General features: G+C 38.8%; 1 protein-coding gene across 1 annotated transcript; it reads left to right on the top strand.

Annotated features, from left to right (window-relative positions):
- Positions 1–2,574: 2,574 nt before the first annotated feature.
- Positions 2,575–9,826, top strand: sh2d4bb (SH2 domain containing 4Bb). The gene is made up of 8 exons (XM_067430003.1): positions 2,575–3,160; positions 4,715–4,874; positions 5,051–5,204; positions 6,665–6,803; positions 6,901–7,210; positions 7,399–7,526; positions 8,838–9,058; positions 9,598–9,826. Exons 1-8 carry the CDS (start codon positions 2,995–2,997, stop codon positions 9,688–9,690), a joined length of 1,371 nt encoding a protein of 456 aa, XP_067286104.1. The 5' UTR covers positions 2,575–2,994; the 3' UTR covers positions 9,691–9,826.
- The last annotated feature ends 5,550 nt before the right edge of the window (positions 9,827–15,376 follow it).

The following is a 15,376-nucleotide window of genomic DNA, read 5'->3' as shown; positions in this document are numbered from 1 at the left end:
TCTTGAACTTAGGTTGGTATTTTAGGTTGTTGTGAAAATAAAACTCCAATAAACATCTGTTTTTAAGTATTGGAAATGTGTGTTTTTACAAATATACATCAGATATTATTTTGCGACTGCACTTAGCTCTTGAGAGTCACAACCACATAGCGTGCACAATTAGCATTGTAGCTGTTTTTAATGTGACGCTTATATTACCTTACTGCAGAGGTAGCCTAAACGCTAGGTCTTCATCCCTGCTTCTGAGGACCCTGGCTGCATCCGAAATGGCATACTTCAATACTATATAGCAGGCAAAAAACAGCATGTATTAAGAGTAGTAGTCCTATGTCCGAATTCACAATAGGCAACTCATAAAAGAGTAGGCAAAAAGTACTGGATGACCTACTTCTTCCAGCGAGATTCTGAAGTGTGCATATAATGGACACTTTACTATCCCATGAGGCCACGATAGAAGATTTATGAATGGCAGTTATACAAGATAACTGACGCTGGTCAGTCATGTGATAATGACAACATGACCAACATGTAGTGAGCCCAGATTTCATTCATACTACACACATTCATACAATATAACCTACATATTTAGCAGTCACAAAGACAAGTACTTCTTCAAAATAAGTGCCTAGAGAGTATGTGATTTTGGATGCAGCATCCATCCTGCAACGATTTTTTTCAAATTGGCTTCAGCACACCTGCCTGTGATTTTTCAAGCCATTTCAAGATCTTGATTAGCTGGTTCAGGTGTGTTTGATTAAGGTTGTAGCTAAACTCTGCAGGAGAGTGGGCCCCAGGAGCAGGGTTGAATACCTCTGGCCTAAACAACACCACTGTCAGCTCTCTCTGCTTTCTTTCTCTCTGCTTTCTCTCTCTCTGCTTTCTCTCTGCTTTCTCTCTCTCTCTCTCTCTCTCTCTCTCTCTCTCTCTCTCTCTCTCTCTCTCTCTCTCTCTCTCTCTCTCTCTCTCTCTCTCTCTCTCTCTCTCTCTCTCTCTCTCTCTCTCTCTCTCTCTCTCTCTCTCTCTCTCTCTCTCTCTCTCTCTCTCTCACATAACTATAAAGATAGAATAACTATAAGGATTACTATATTAGTGTCCATGCCTGCAACGCTTCTGTTTATTCTATGGCTATGTTTACATGACAACGATGTAGGTTGCACATGCGTAAACATGTAAAGTTCCCAACACAGTTACAACCCATGTAAATACTGTAACAAAAATACTATGTGCATGTGGACCTGAGCATACAAAAAAACTATCTGGACGTGCACATTCAGTATGCATATACTCTTCTGATGACGAAATGCACGTCACGCGCACTGTACGCTGACCTTCGCATACGCGTAAAAAGTGAAGTAGGGCCTATATTTTGGGATGGTAAAGTTGTCATTTTCGCGTCAGTTTGCGCTTTCAGGCCCCGAAACATCATTGTCGTGTAAATAAACAGCCAAAATTTCAACAGCCAATTCAGCTGAAAAGGGAGTCATGTCAACATACCCTATTTGCACTGCAGTTTTGTCATCTGCCGCTTTAAATATAATAAAAATCACTATTGTTCGTCCGCTAGAAAAATTATTCTGAATTTGATTTCAACTATATATACAATATCTCTGTCATATGGTTATGGTTGTGGTATGCACTTTGCTATTGTTTTGTGTTAAGAATAATTTTATCTATATCTTATAACTATATCTATAATATCCAAACAGATTCCAAAAAGACTCAGATTTTGAGTCCCTAACTGGCATTTCATGTGTATTTGTATATGTATGAGTTATCAAAATTAGGGAGCAATCTACTACTCAACATAATTGAGATTAAAAAAAAAACATTCATATATTGAAAAATTATAATTTGATTGAGGTACAGAATAAATGTCCATCCTATTCCACAAAGTTCCACCTACTTGTAGATTTCTGTTCTGGATGTGGGCGATATCTCATTAAACATAAAATAATCAACATAATAATCAGATGCAATCAGAGCAATATTTATTGGGCACAATAATAAGGGTGTCAATTAGACTGATGGCATTAAACAGCATTTAAGCAGATAAATGTAACCAATAAAAACTACAAATGAGACCACCTAAATTATACTTGTCAAAGCAACGTCCCTTTAAGGCAAGTCAGAAATGTTTTGCCTTCTCAAGGACTACCTGATGTCCAGGGTTAAAAGAGGGGGTGTGGGTGGGTTAACGGCATCTGCTAGTGCAGAGCTATGGCAATATGAGTCGCATATGTAACATTACACCATGAAAAAGAAGTTAGTAAGGGGCAGGTCAGATAACATGCTCATACACAAGCACATACATACTGTATATAGCAATTAATCTAAAAATGTTATGTTGCATCCATAATTACATATAAATTTTCCTCTCGTAATACTATGTCTTTTTCAGAATTTTGCCTCGCTGAGTAATTGTGTGCAAATAGCTCATATCAATCAGCCATTTTAATTAATTATTGTGACAGAGGAAACTAAGAGAAAACTATTTCTGTTCAAGGTAATTCATCTAAAATCACATCCGTAGATATATTTTAACCTGGAAATAAACTGAAACATGAAACTTGTAGAGCTGTCACACACAGGTAGTAGTGTCAGACACACCTGGCCTGTAGGGTCACTGCAGGAGACAGATAGAGGGTGGAGAGGGTGAAATTAAACCCCATAAAGGATCTAAACGCAAGAACAAAACACCATTGCAGGATACGAGCAGAGAGACAGAGACCATACTCGGGTCAAGATTAAAGGAAGGGATGCATTTGTGATCAACAGTTGTCAAACAGAGAGGTATATAAAAAGGAAGGTGAAAGGAAAGAAAGGGATTAAAAATAGCCTTAGATCAGCCGTGCATTACACTGGACAAACCCTGGGCCTTTCTAAGCCGGTGAAGACTGATCCTGAGAGACAGACTGACACTTGGACTTACAGTCTGCAGTGACTACAGACAAAGGGCAAACGATTTTGAGAAGGGTATATACCTGGCAATCTGTCATGATGATGCAGCAGATTCTTCAGGATATGTATATAGAGCCTGACCTATTGGCAGAACTTAACGAAGAGCAGAAGCAGATCGTCTTTTATAAGATTCGGGAGGAGCAGGTGCGGCGCTGGAACGAGAGGGAGGGAAGAGACGCCAGCCAAGCTCTAAACAAGAACGGTGAGTCCAGAGTTCATTTTGTACCTTTATTTGATTATGTCTATATGAGTTATACAAATGAAACATGAGTGTTTTTTAATAAACTGTGGTTCTATGAAGTATTTTGACATTTAAGCCACATCTACAAATGTGGCATCTACACATGCTGTTTAATGCCATCAGTCTAATTGCACCCTTATTATTTTGTGCCCAATAAATACTGCTCTGATTGCATCTGATTATTATGTTGATTATTATGTTTAAAGCTACACTGTGAGATATTTCCCCCCATCTAGCGGTGTAAAGGTATATGACCATTTAACTCCTACGGTGGCTGATTTAGTCCAAGATTAACATAGTAATCCCCATCTTCACATTCGACACGGTGCCATCGAGTGTTAAAACGCAAAAGGCGAAGCTTGAATTTATGGGTATGTCCCTCTTTGGCTAATGTACTTTCAAGATGGAGGAGCGACATGGCGACCGGCATTCGAACCCCTCACCTGTACGTATTTTCAATGGCATATTTTAAACTTACGAGAATACTTTGTAACTTTAAATAAGTAAATATGCATTAATGAGCACATATATTTTTGAAAGAACTAAGTGTTTTTAGCTAAGAATAAACTAAAAAAGTTACACAGTGTAGCTTTAAAGAGATATCGCCCACATCCAGAACAGAAGTCTACAAGTAGGTGGATGCATTTAATGCATGTCTTTGCATTTAATGATTAGATAAAGGATAACACTTTAACACGGTAACACTTTACAATAAGCTTTCGTTAACATTAGTTAACTACTTACTTAGCCTACTTTTACAGCATTAATTAATCTAGTTAATGTTAATATCCATATTTACTTATTCATGATTACAATCAGAAATTGTAAAAAATGAATATATAAAATGAATATATACTGTAACATACTGTACATACTGTATTGCTCATTGTTCATGTTAGTTATTACATTAACTATGTTAACAAATGTAACCTTTTTGTAAAGTGTTTCCAAACTATCAAACCAAGTGCCATTTATTAAAGAAAGATAAAAAAATTAAAATTTGTAATTTCTTGCTCCATTACCATCACCGAATGAAATAGAAAAATAATGATTGTTTTTATGCCATGTAACATTTGTCAATATTCCTTCTGAAAAAAAACCTGGAGCCATATATTGTAAACCCTTTTCAGGGTCAGTCTACAATAACTCAGTTATCTCTGCATATTAAAGGGGATAGAAGAAAGTACATCTAAAAAAAAAAACATTATGGCAGTGCTGCAAATGAACTATATTAGGTTTACATCATGTAGCAAGTGCAATCTCATTGCGTCAAAGATTGTGTCTGTGCACTGACAGCTAATGTCCCCTTGTTTTCAAAAAATTCTTCCATTATCTTGTACAGTTGTCATGTTCCTGCAGCATACAAAGGATCCCAGTAGGATAATCTCTTCCAGCTTTGTCGCACTGTCTGAGTTATTTTGTCTTTATCTTATCTGAATTCGGTCTGATGGGTCTGGAAAGGGTTTTTTTTTCAAGCTATCGTTTCACTGTTTCCTGTTTGGTGTCTCTTCCCAGGCGACCGCAGAGGCATTCAGTGGCTTTTGGGCTCAGATGGAGAGGTATGGGTATGGGTAATGGGGGAGGCCCCAGGGGACAAGCCCTTTGAAGACATTGTGGAAGAGCTGATGGAGGAGAGAGCCAGGAAGCAGGCCCAGCGAGAGGCACAGGAACTCCGGTGAGAGAAACATGGGACAGGGTCAAGGGACAGAAGCAGTGGGACACTGTGGGTGGGTGAAGATTGACAGATGTGATTCAGATTAAATTTGAGAGAAAAAGGGGTGGGGGGGTAATAATGATAAAAGTACATGGGGATAGAAGGTGCATCACTCAAGCTCTGCTGAATTTCCTGAGGCGTGTGAAGGAGGCAGAGATTGAAAAGAAGTTTCGAGATGCCATGGCGAAGGAAAAGGCTCGCTTCGTGGCAGAAAAATGGAAAGAGGAGACAGATGACAGAAAGGCAGCCAAGCAGGAAGAAGAGGAAGATCGCATTAAAGAGAAACTGAAGGTGGGTTTGGCTGGAGATTGTAACTTTTAATATGTGAGAAGGACACAGTGCTAAACAAAGCAACGAGTAAAGCATCATGCCCCATGTCCTCCTTTAAAGCCAAATGGATTTTCAAAGGTGAATTAAGTAATTTTGAGGTGTATAAAAGTCTAAGGTGTATAAAAATCAAGCACCGAGGCATGCAGACTGCTTCTACAACCATTTGTGAAAGAATGGGTTTGCTCTTATGAGCTCAGTGAATTCAAGCGAGGTACCATGATAGGTTGCGTAGTAGTCGCCAACTTTCTGCAGAGTCAATAACTACAGACCTCCAAACTTTGTGTGGCCTTCAGATTAGCTCAAGAACAGTGCGTAGAGAGTTCATGGAATGGGTTCCCATGGCCGAGCAGCTGCATCTAAGTCACACTTACAACACCAAGTGCAATGCAAAGCGTTGGATGCAGTGGTGTAAAGCATGCCACCACTGGATTCTAATCGAATCACACTTCTCTGTCTAGCAATCCGTTGGACGAGTCTTGGTTTGGCTGTTGCCAGGAGAGCGGTACTTGCTGACTGTGTTGTACCAAGTTTAAAGTTTGGTGGAGGGTTAATTATGCTGTGGGCTTTCAGGGGTTGGGCTTGGCCCTTGAGTTCCAGTAAAAGGAACTCTTAATGCTTTAGCATACCAGGGCATTTTGGATAATTTCATGCTCCCAACTTTAAGGGAATAGTTTGGGGATGGCCCCTTCTTGTTCCAACATGACTTTTCACCAGTGCACAAAGCAAGGTCCTCAAAGACATGGATAAGCAAGTATGGTGTGGAGGAACTTGACTGGCCTGCTCACCTAAACCCAATATATCATAAAAGTTTATGTTTACATAATATATGTGTGTACTTATATTTGAATACACACACATATATGTATATATTTAAGAAATACTGTATATCAAAAAATATTATATTTAACTAATTTATTTACACATAATAATTATACACATATATTATGTAAACAAACGTTTATTTTGGATGTGATTAATCTAAAATATATCTAAAATATTTTATAATACATTTATAAAATAGCATAATCTTGATCTTGACGGCTCAGTTGTGACAAAAGATCCACTAGTTAAGGGTCCTTGCATTTATTCTTCAACCAGGCCTTTAATTATGGTCTTATAATAGAGACTGAGGTTAATTAGGCTTAATTGCTATGTGTTCCATGTTCTGAGAATGAATTATTTAAAAGTTGGCAACCTCTCAGAATGTAGATAGTGATCTCTGAGACACAAGGCCAACATTTGTACGCCTGATCTATAATAGAGTTGAAAGCACTGATGTTTAGGTTAATGACATTGTCCACCGAATTAATCATTTATATTCCCAGCTTAATGGCACCGAAAATGAGAAAGCTAAAGCAAGCTGCTGCAAACTTCTGTGCCTTTGTGTTAGCTAGGGCTGATTCTTTCTACTTTTCTCACAGAAATATGAGGAGGAAGAGAGACAGAGAGGCGAGGAAGAAATCCGCCAAACTGAGGAGAGGAGAGCAAAGGAGCTGTACATCTCTCTGAAGCAGGAGGAAAAGAGGAGTGAGAGAGATGACAAAGAATGGCAGGAACAATGTGAGAGAACAAACGGAATGGGAAAGAAAATGGGTAGTTTGGCTGCTCTAATATAAAGTAGCTTATTTCTATTCAAATTTCTCCCCACTTCCCGCAGTGCGACGCTCAAAGGCGGCGGATGAGGAGATGAAGTGCAAGGCACGACGGGCTAGAGATGAATACAAGCGTCAGTCTCTGCGGGCTGTTGAGAAGGGCCTGGTGGCTGGACTCTGCGGCCTGTTCCATAAGACGCACCCGAACATTTCAGGTCACAATCGACGGCACGGCACAGTCATTGAACATCCGACCACTCCAGCTGAGCCCAGCCATATACCCGCAACTAGTGCTGGCCAACTCACTTCCGGCCATTACAGGCACATACAATACCGTCGTTACAGCAATCCAGTCACACAATCACTCACAGAATGGTAAAATCGATAATCAAATCAATGATAATTGATCCTAACCATACAACCATTGAGTAGCGTAACTTACATTCCAGACTAAACATACCATTTACATACTCTAGTCTGTATGCCACAATTAAGTGAAACAAACAATAAAACATTTGAAAGCTAACCAGACATCACAAAACTAGTCTTTCACTGCCTTTCAGCCCAGTTTGGATTCGTCCACCTAGGCCAAACTCTCGTGAATCCATCATTCGCTGGTTTAAAGAGGAGCAGAGACCGAGACGAGCTGGCTATGAGCGAAGCAGCATCACCATCGCCCCCTGGTTCCATGGTAAAAACAAATAAAACATTCTTGAGGAGCTTTTACAGCTCACATCAGGACTCCAGCACAAGAATCATCCAGCCCTCTGTCTCTAAGATGTAATGGAAGGGCGATTTCACAAGATAGTAAACTAGAATTTGTTCTCACGACTTAATTCGTTCCCTTGTTTTAGTAAATCATAGCCACGTTGAACTAATTAGTTCCCTCATTTTGATTTAATTAAAATAAAGGGACCGATTATTACATCGTGGCCACGATTTAGTTAAATGAGGGAACAAACTATATTGTGTCCACAATTTACTTAAAACGAGGGGACGAATTAGTCAAACGTGCAGACATATTAGTAGGCCTACATCTGGGAACTAATTGTTAATTTTTTTAACACAATATACTTTTTGATTTAAGTAGAAATTCAGCATATTAGAATGATTTCTGATCCTGTCACACTTTACATTTTTTAAAATTGCATTTTAAGATATATAAAAATATAAAGTTACATAATAACAATATTAGTAATTAACAATATTACTATTATACAATATTAGTTTACTGTTTTACTGTATTTTTTATCAAATAAATGCAGCCTTGGTGAGCATAAGAGACCTCTTTCAAAAACATAAAAACTATTTATGGATATAGATGAAAAGCACAACAGGCAAAATGATGTAGGCCTATGAGAAATTACAAGCAAACGTGCAAAGCTAGGAAAAACACGCCATGAGAACTGTCTGTTAACCATTGACTGCACTTCAAAAGGTCAGTGCCAAACGGGGTCACTAGAAGTTGAGTTGAAATTGTTTGAACTTTAAGTGGCGCATTACAGCGCTTGACCGGTGCTAGGGCAACGCTGGCGGTGCACTCCACAGAGTTCAAAAGCATTGGGGCAACGTTGACAGGAGTCACGTAAAAAACAGCCACTGCTGTACTTTTTAGAAATGGACTCACAATTTAGAGGGAACATGCAGTAGTTCAGTGGTTGCAGTGAAGAAAACATTGATTAAATTGAGAAAATAATAATGAAACAAAACAGAGAGAGGAGGAAAGAGGCAGACAGAAGACTCAATAATTCAAAGCTTGTGCCAGGATGAGCAGAGCCACAGTGTGTGGCCTCTGATTGGACAATAATACGATTAATGACCATCTGAGTGACGCTACTCGACTAGGAAACAGGCTGCCAGCGTCGCTCCAAGATCAGAGTTCAACATCTGCACTCTCACTCAATATCTCTCCATATCTGCCTCGTCCTGTCTATCTCTCCGTCTCATCCCATCTCTGGCTCTCCATCTGTCTCTCACTGTCACCCATCTCCTACCTCCACAGGAATAATATCACGGCAGGAGTCAGAGGCTTTGCTGACGAATGCCTTAGAGGGCTGCTTCTTGGTCAGAGTGAGTGAACGGATCTGGGGCTACACGCTGTCTTACCGCACCACCTCTGGCTTTAAGCACTTCCTCATTGACGCTTCGGGTGATTATTACAGCTTCCTAGGTGTTGACCAGAACCGTCACGCCACCTTAGCTGACCTCATTGACTTCCATAAGGTAAGCTCTCTTTCCTGGAGTAGATGTTAAGATTTGTTAACTAGCAAGATATAAAACACAATATGCCTATGGAAGTAAAAGACTAATTATATGTAGGTTAACAAAATGTTAATGTTTGACATTCTCCTAAGTATTATTTTTTTTAACATGACAATCGATGTGACATTTTGTCAAACAAAGAATAAAAAACCCGTTTTAAAAGACAGAGCTGAAGCCTGAAGCCTAGTTCAGTTAGGACATTTATGATTTTTTAACATTGATAATAAAATGTTTCTTGAGCACCATATCAGCTGAAGACTAGTGAAGACTGCTTTTCTGAACTTTTTCTGTATACTGAAAACTACTACTGCCGTAGCACAACTGAGAAACACGCTCACAGGGTGATCGCAGACCCCATGGAGCATGAGGAACATAAACGTGGCCAGCGCATCTGTCCTTCCATCTGTGCGTTTGAAGCAGGGAATTGATAGTGTTGCTAATGCCTAGCTGTCCCAGGACTGATGTTGATTTTGTTGGCTGATGGTCTGCTTTTCCTCCAGGAGGAAGTGATCACCAACTCTGGAGGAGAACTACTCCAAGACCCCTGCAGGCTAAAAAGCTCCACTGCTGACTACGGAGGGCTTTTTATGTGATGTTTTTTCCTTAAACTTAGAAGGCCATACCATATTTCTTGTGTTTAATTTCTTTCAACAGCACTGCACAGCTTTAATTTGTTGTCTGCCAAGCTTCTTCTGTCAAATGTAAATAAACACTTTTTACTTGCGTTAATTTTCTTATTCGGTTTCAATGTGGGTGACAGGAAAGGGGCAGTCACATCAGACTTCAAGCATGCAAAATTATTTTTGCTTCTGGTTATGGTAATGGATGGGCAAACTCAGTCCAGGAGGGACATGGCTGCATCTGAAATTGCATACTCTCTTGAGTAGGTGCTTATTTTGTAAAAGTACATTCTATATAGTATCAATGTGTATTGTATAATGTAATCTGGACATACTACAATGTGGTCATTATCATATGAACTACCAGCCTCGCAGCATCAGTTGCCTCCATAGCCTCATAGTATAGCAAAGTGTCCATCGTATGCATACGTGAGAATCTATACCAGAAGTATAGGTCATCTGGGTGCATTTTGTGTACTCTTTTATGAGCACAGTAATTTCGAACATACTTCTTTTGTCACATACTGTTATTCGCCTAATATATAGTAGATAGTATAAATCACCCTGTAGCCCAAAACTGCTTTCCCACTGAAGCTAAGCAGGGATGAGCCTGGTCAGTACCTGGATGGGAGACCAACTGGGAAAACTAGGTTGCTGCTGGTGGAGGTGTTAGTGAGGCCAGCAGGGGGCACTCGCCCTGTGGTCTTTGTGGGTTCTAACCTGATGGGGACACTATACTGTCAAAAAGCACCACCCTTCAGATGAGACATTAAACCGAGGTCCTGACTATCTGTGGTTGTTTAAAATCCCAGGATGTACTTGGGAAAAAGAGTAGGGGTGTTACCCTGGCATCCTGGCCAAATTTGCCCTTTGGCCTCTGTCCATCATGGCCCCCTAATTATCCCCCTATCCTGATTGGCTTAATCAGTTGGGCTCCTCTCCACCAATCAACTGGGTGTGGTGGGCGCAATATGTCTGCCGTCACATCATCCAGGTAGATGCTGCACATTGGTGGTGGTTGAGGAGACTGCCCCCTTCTAAATGTAAAGCGCTTTGAGGACCCAGAAAAGGCGCTATATAAATGTAACCAATTATTATTATTATTATTATTATAATTATTATAGTAGGCCTATGCGGTTTCGGATGCAGCCACTGTCTGGCAGAGTTTAGCTTCAACACTTATAAAACTCACTGGCCTTTAACGTTCTAATCTTGAAGACCTTGACCAAAAAATTCTATCATCATTTACTGTTCCAAACCAGTATGAGTTTCTTCTGTTAGACTAAAAATATATTTTTGAAGATTTTTAGTTAACCAGACAGTTACTACCAAACAAATACTATGGAAGTCGATGGCTACCGACAACTGCCGACATATCTAAATAAAACAAAATACTTTATTTTGTGCAGAGCAGAAGAAAGAAATTCATACCGGTTTGGAACAGCATATGGTTGACTAAATGATGACAGAATTTTCATTTTGGGGTGAACTATCCCCCAAGTGCAGGCAGTGGCTCTCCAGGACCTAGTTTGCACATCCCTGCTCTAGGTCCACTGTTTTCAAGTAGAAAGTAAAAATTATTGTCTTGTAAAATAACTCAAAATTAAGAGTTTTTTGCTTAAAATAAGCAAAATAATCTGCCAGTGGGGTAAGCAATAATCTTAAAACAAGATTATTTTTCTTACCCCATTGGCAGATTATTTTGCTTATTTTGAGCAAAAACTCTCTTAAATTTGAGTTCTTTTTCCCCCAAAACAAGACAATTACTTTTGCTTGTCTAGTAAATACTTCTTATTTTAAGAATTTTTAGATGTTAGACTAGAACCAAGACAAAAATACTAAGTAAGAAAAGCATTTTTTTTGCAGTGTACATGCAATAAATCGTGCTACTAACGTTGATAAAATCTAATAGTCGCTTTCCTTACATCACATCAAACCTTGCAAATTATTGTTATTATTGCTACTTTGTTCTCAAATGGAAAATGTTAACATTAGCATTGCGTAACGTTGTGTATTTAGTGTGTATTAGCGTTACCTGTAACTTTAGATTTCTGTGCTTTTGACTACAGGTGAATCTCCAGTTGTCACGGATGATTGTCATTTGGTCCTTTCTGAAATACAAACCTGCCTTCAAAATGATACATTTAATTATTCCAGCTGCTGTAAAAAAAAATACTATAAATGATCTTCCACCTGCAGCTAATGATCAACTCGGACCACCATATGACTAGCGCTGACCAGCTAACCAGTTCAATCCATACTAGCTTAAACGGGAGTGGTCAATGTGTGACGTTTTAAAACCCATCTTAAACCAGCCTAAGATAGTTTACTGTTTCTAGTCAGTCTGGTCCATTGGCTGGTTTTAGAGAGTTTTTTTTTAGCCGGTCACACTAGGAGACCATCTTAACCATACATTTTGATTTAATTAAAAGAACCATCATTTTTTTCCAGCTGTGCATGGGGGTAACGTTATTTCAGAAAGCAACTTACCGTCACATAGCCTACCCTGAACTCTCAGTTGATTAACCCAAAGCTGGCTTACTAGATGTATGCTGGTTCCAAAAAACGAGTCCGTGGGCAAATTGAGACAACTCATAGCGACGACGACACAATAATTTCACCATGGAAACCGACAAGAGCGCCATTCTCTTCTTTTTTTGTTTAATGGCGATTTACTTAACCTACTTGCACACCGCAATCTATTTGGTTATGCAATCATTTTTTCAATTCGTCTTCGTTTAATAAATCATCTTTATTCACTGAGAATCAGGGACGTGCACAGGATTTTTGAGGGGCAGTTCTGCCGTGCAAAGGCAAAAGGCCGTAACTTCGTTTTTGGTCGAAAATGAGTTATTGACATTTTTGGGACTTTCAAGACCTCCTTTATCATGTGGATAAATATCGTTAGTCAATTATGTTGTTTTTTCGAGAAAATTATGGATTGTCTGAACAGTAACTTCCAAAAGCCCAGGAGAAACCAAGGCAGAACACCGTAACAGCAGTTACCGCTCTTTGCCTTGGTTTTAGAACACTCAAACTGAGTTACGGTACTCTGCCTTTGTTTAGCCATGCGTCTAAATTAAGTTACGGTACCGACATGCAGTTATGGTGTCCCGCCTTTGTATTAATGTCTATTAAAGTTTGCCGCGTTTGAGTTACGGTGTAGCCTGTGTACTGTCATACATGTTTTCATAATGCAGAATATTCTCTCAGCGCGCTGTCAGGCAGTCTGGGGCTGCCCACTGCACGAGTGTGTGTAGGCTACTCGAATGCAGTGACAGCGTGCGACCACGCATACAATCAGTAGGCTAGTAACAGTTCGCAATTATATCCATATATCCTACCTTTTCTTGTAAACCCGATAAAATCCATGCCAATGAACGTCATCGGAGATGTTTAATCCACAAGCATTCTGAGAATTATTCCTGTCACATCAATCAAAAAGTTGTCCTTTTAGGCTTGGCGATTTTCATTCAAAGATGTAAAAGTATAAGCTATGTAGCCTATAGTATCTTTTTTACTAGATAAAAACATTAAAAACATATTGCAATAAATAATTACTCTGTTTAGCCTATGAATGGGCAATCCGATCCAGTCAGCGCTGTTAGCCAAAATATAATAGCGTGATAGCCAAACTTAACCCTTGATTAACCAGCGGCACTGTTTGCTGTTTGTCTTATTTATCACATGCATTTTTACAAGATTTTTTATTTGTTCTATTTTTTTATATCTTTGCATTATATATGCAAATGTTTACTCATTAGAAATAATCTTATCTTGTTCATATAATTCAGTGTCACCTATCAACCTGTAAGTTTTGCTGCACACCAATGAAGATTCTCTTTACTAGAGGTATTGTGTCCTTAATAATAATAAGATGGCTATAATTAATTGTAAATCATCCAAAATAAATGCCATGATCATTAGATTTTATAAAGGTGTTACTATATTGATTTTGCAAATGGTGATCAGCAACCAAATATTGATAATATGGAAGTTACTGCCTTTTGCCTTGGCATGACTCCACATTTTTTGCAGACAATACAAAGGCAGAGTGCCGTAACTTCAAAATAGGGGTCAAAAGTCAAGTTTGAGTAAAAAAAAAGTGTATGTAGATAATTGTCATTACTAAAACATCTAAATGCCAGATTTCCAGTGTCCTACCTATAACTAATTTGGCTGGACAACAAAAAATCTTTAAAGTCATTTTTCTCAGTTCCACACTCCAGTGAGTTAAGGTCTTTTGCCTTTGTAGGGCAGAGTTGCTCTGACCTAAAAAAGGGAACCCCCCCCCCCCCCCCCCCCCCCAACCGAAACCACCCACCCCACCCCCACCCCTCATGATCTGTCCAATTACATATTATTGTTATTGCCATTATCATTATTATTTCAATGCCCCCTAGTGGTATTTATGTTCTGCTCAGGAAAAATATTATAGGTGGGGCTATTTTTTTGCAGGGGGGTCTGGGGGTTTCTCCCCCAAGATTTTTTTTTATTTCGTAGATGTGATTTCCTGCATTTTGGTGCGTTTGAGGCCATTTCCCTTGCCTATACCAATAAAGAACTCAAACCAGTCAATATCAGTAGTCTAATAAAAAAAGACAATATTAATTTAACTGCCATCAACAGTTTATGATCGTCCATTTGTTATACCTTTCCGACAACGTTAAGTCTCACCCGACAACGGCGACAATCTCCTTCTAGTGCCGCTCATGCAGGCTCAGCCAAGGCGGTTAGAAGGATTTTGGGGGCCCCAAGCAAAATGGACATGGCTAACTTTCTACAGATAAACGGGTAATGATTAAAAAATGTTTGTAAAACTTTAAGAAACCATTTTTAAAACATCTATAAACATTACATAGATAGACAGACCAAATATTCCTAACACTTTGTTAAGGGTTACTAGTTGGTTTGTAAACTGTCTATAAACATTATCTGGATGGTTATTATGAAGTTGCAACAGATGACTATAATACCTGTTAAATAGTTAATAAACAGTAACAGTAAAACATGTGGGTTGTCCTGATACTGTACTTTAAAATGCAACAGTGTAAAAATTGCCACACCGAATAAAGTAACTGTTCAAGATCCATTGGTAACTTATAAAAATAATATCATATTTTCATAAACTGTTACTACCAAATATCCCGACACTAGCACATTAAGATAAGCTATGAAAAAAATCATGTTCCTCTGCCTCTTTCTGGTTAAATAATGTTAATGCTATATTAACTATTCCAGGTTATTTATGCATAGCATAAAAATAGTTAGCATAGCATGCTATGCCACTTTCATCAAAACATATTACAAAGCTATAGCAATTTTATGTCATTAAATACGATAAACAGTTATTCTGGAACAGATCTGCTTCTTCCTTATCCCGTAAAAAAAAAAAACATATTACAGTAAGTAACCATATTCCATCCGTTCGAAAAAAAAAGTTGCACTAACTGTTCGTTACAAGCAGCATTTGCCAGGCAGGTAACGTTAGCTAACATGAACATATTTTTGCTAGCCTATTTGCTGCAAAATTACACCATTTTTGTACAAATAAAGCTATTTTATATAGTGTAATTTATCACTTACCACTATCTTGTTTTTTCTCTTTTTTCTTTTCTGGCTTCCTAAAGCATAATTCCGCTTCATGATCGCTGAGGAG

This window comes from Pseudorasbora parva, chromosome 21 (assembly GCF_024679245.1).
Source record: "Pseudorasbora parva isolate DD20220531a chromosome 21, ASM2467924v1, whole genome shotgun sequence".
Taxonomy (NCBI): Eukaryota; Metazoa; Chordata; class Actinopteri; order Cypriniformes; family Gobionidae; genus Pseudorasbora; species Pseudorasbora parva.
The sequence above is the reverse complement of the archived record's forward strand: the minus strand, read 5'-3'. Positions and strand labels throughout refer to the sequence as shown.

Coding starts and splice junctions, on each gene's coding strand:
- sh2d4bb (XM_067430003.1), top strand. CDS start 2,995: ATGATGATGCAGCAGATTCTTCAGGATATGTATATAGAGCCTGACCTA. Junction 6,804..6,900: donor CAAAGAATGGCAGGAACAAT/GTGAGAGAACAA, acceptor CACTTCCCGCAG/TGCGACGCTCAAAGGCGGCG. Junction 9,059..9,597: donor ACCTCATTGACTTCCATAAG/GTAAGCTCTCTT, acceptor CTTTTCCTCCAG/GAGGAAGTGATCACCAACTC.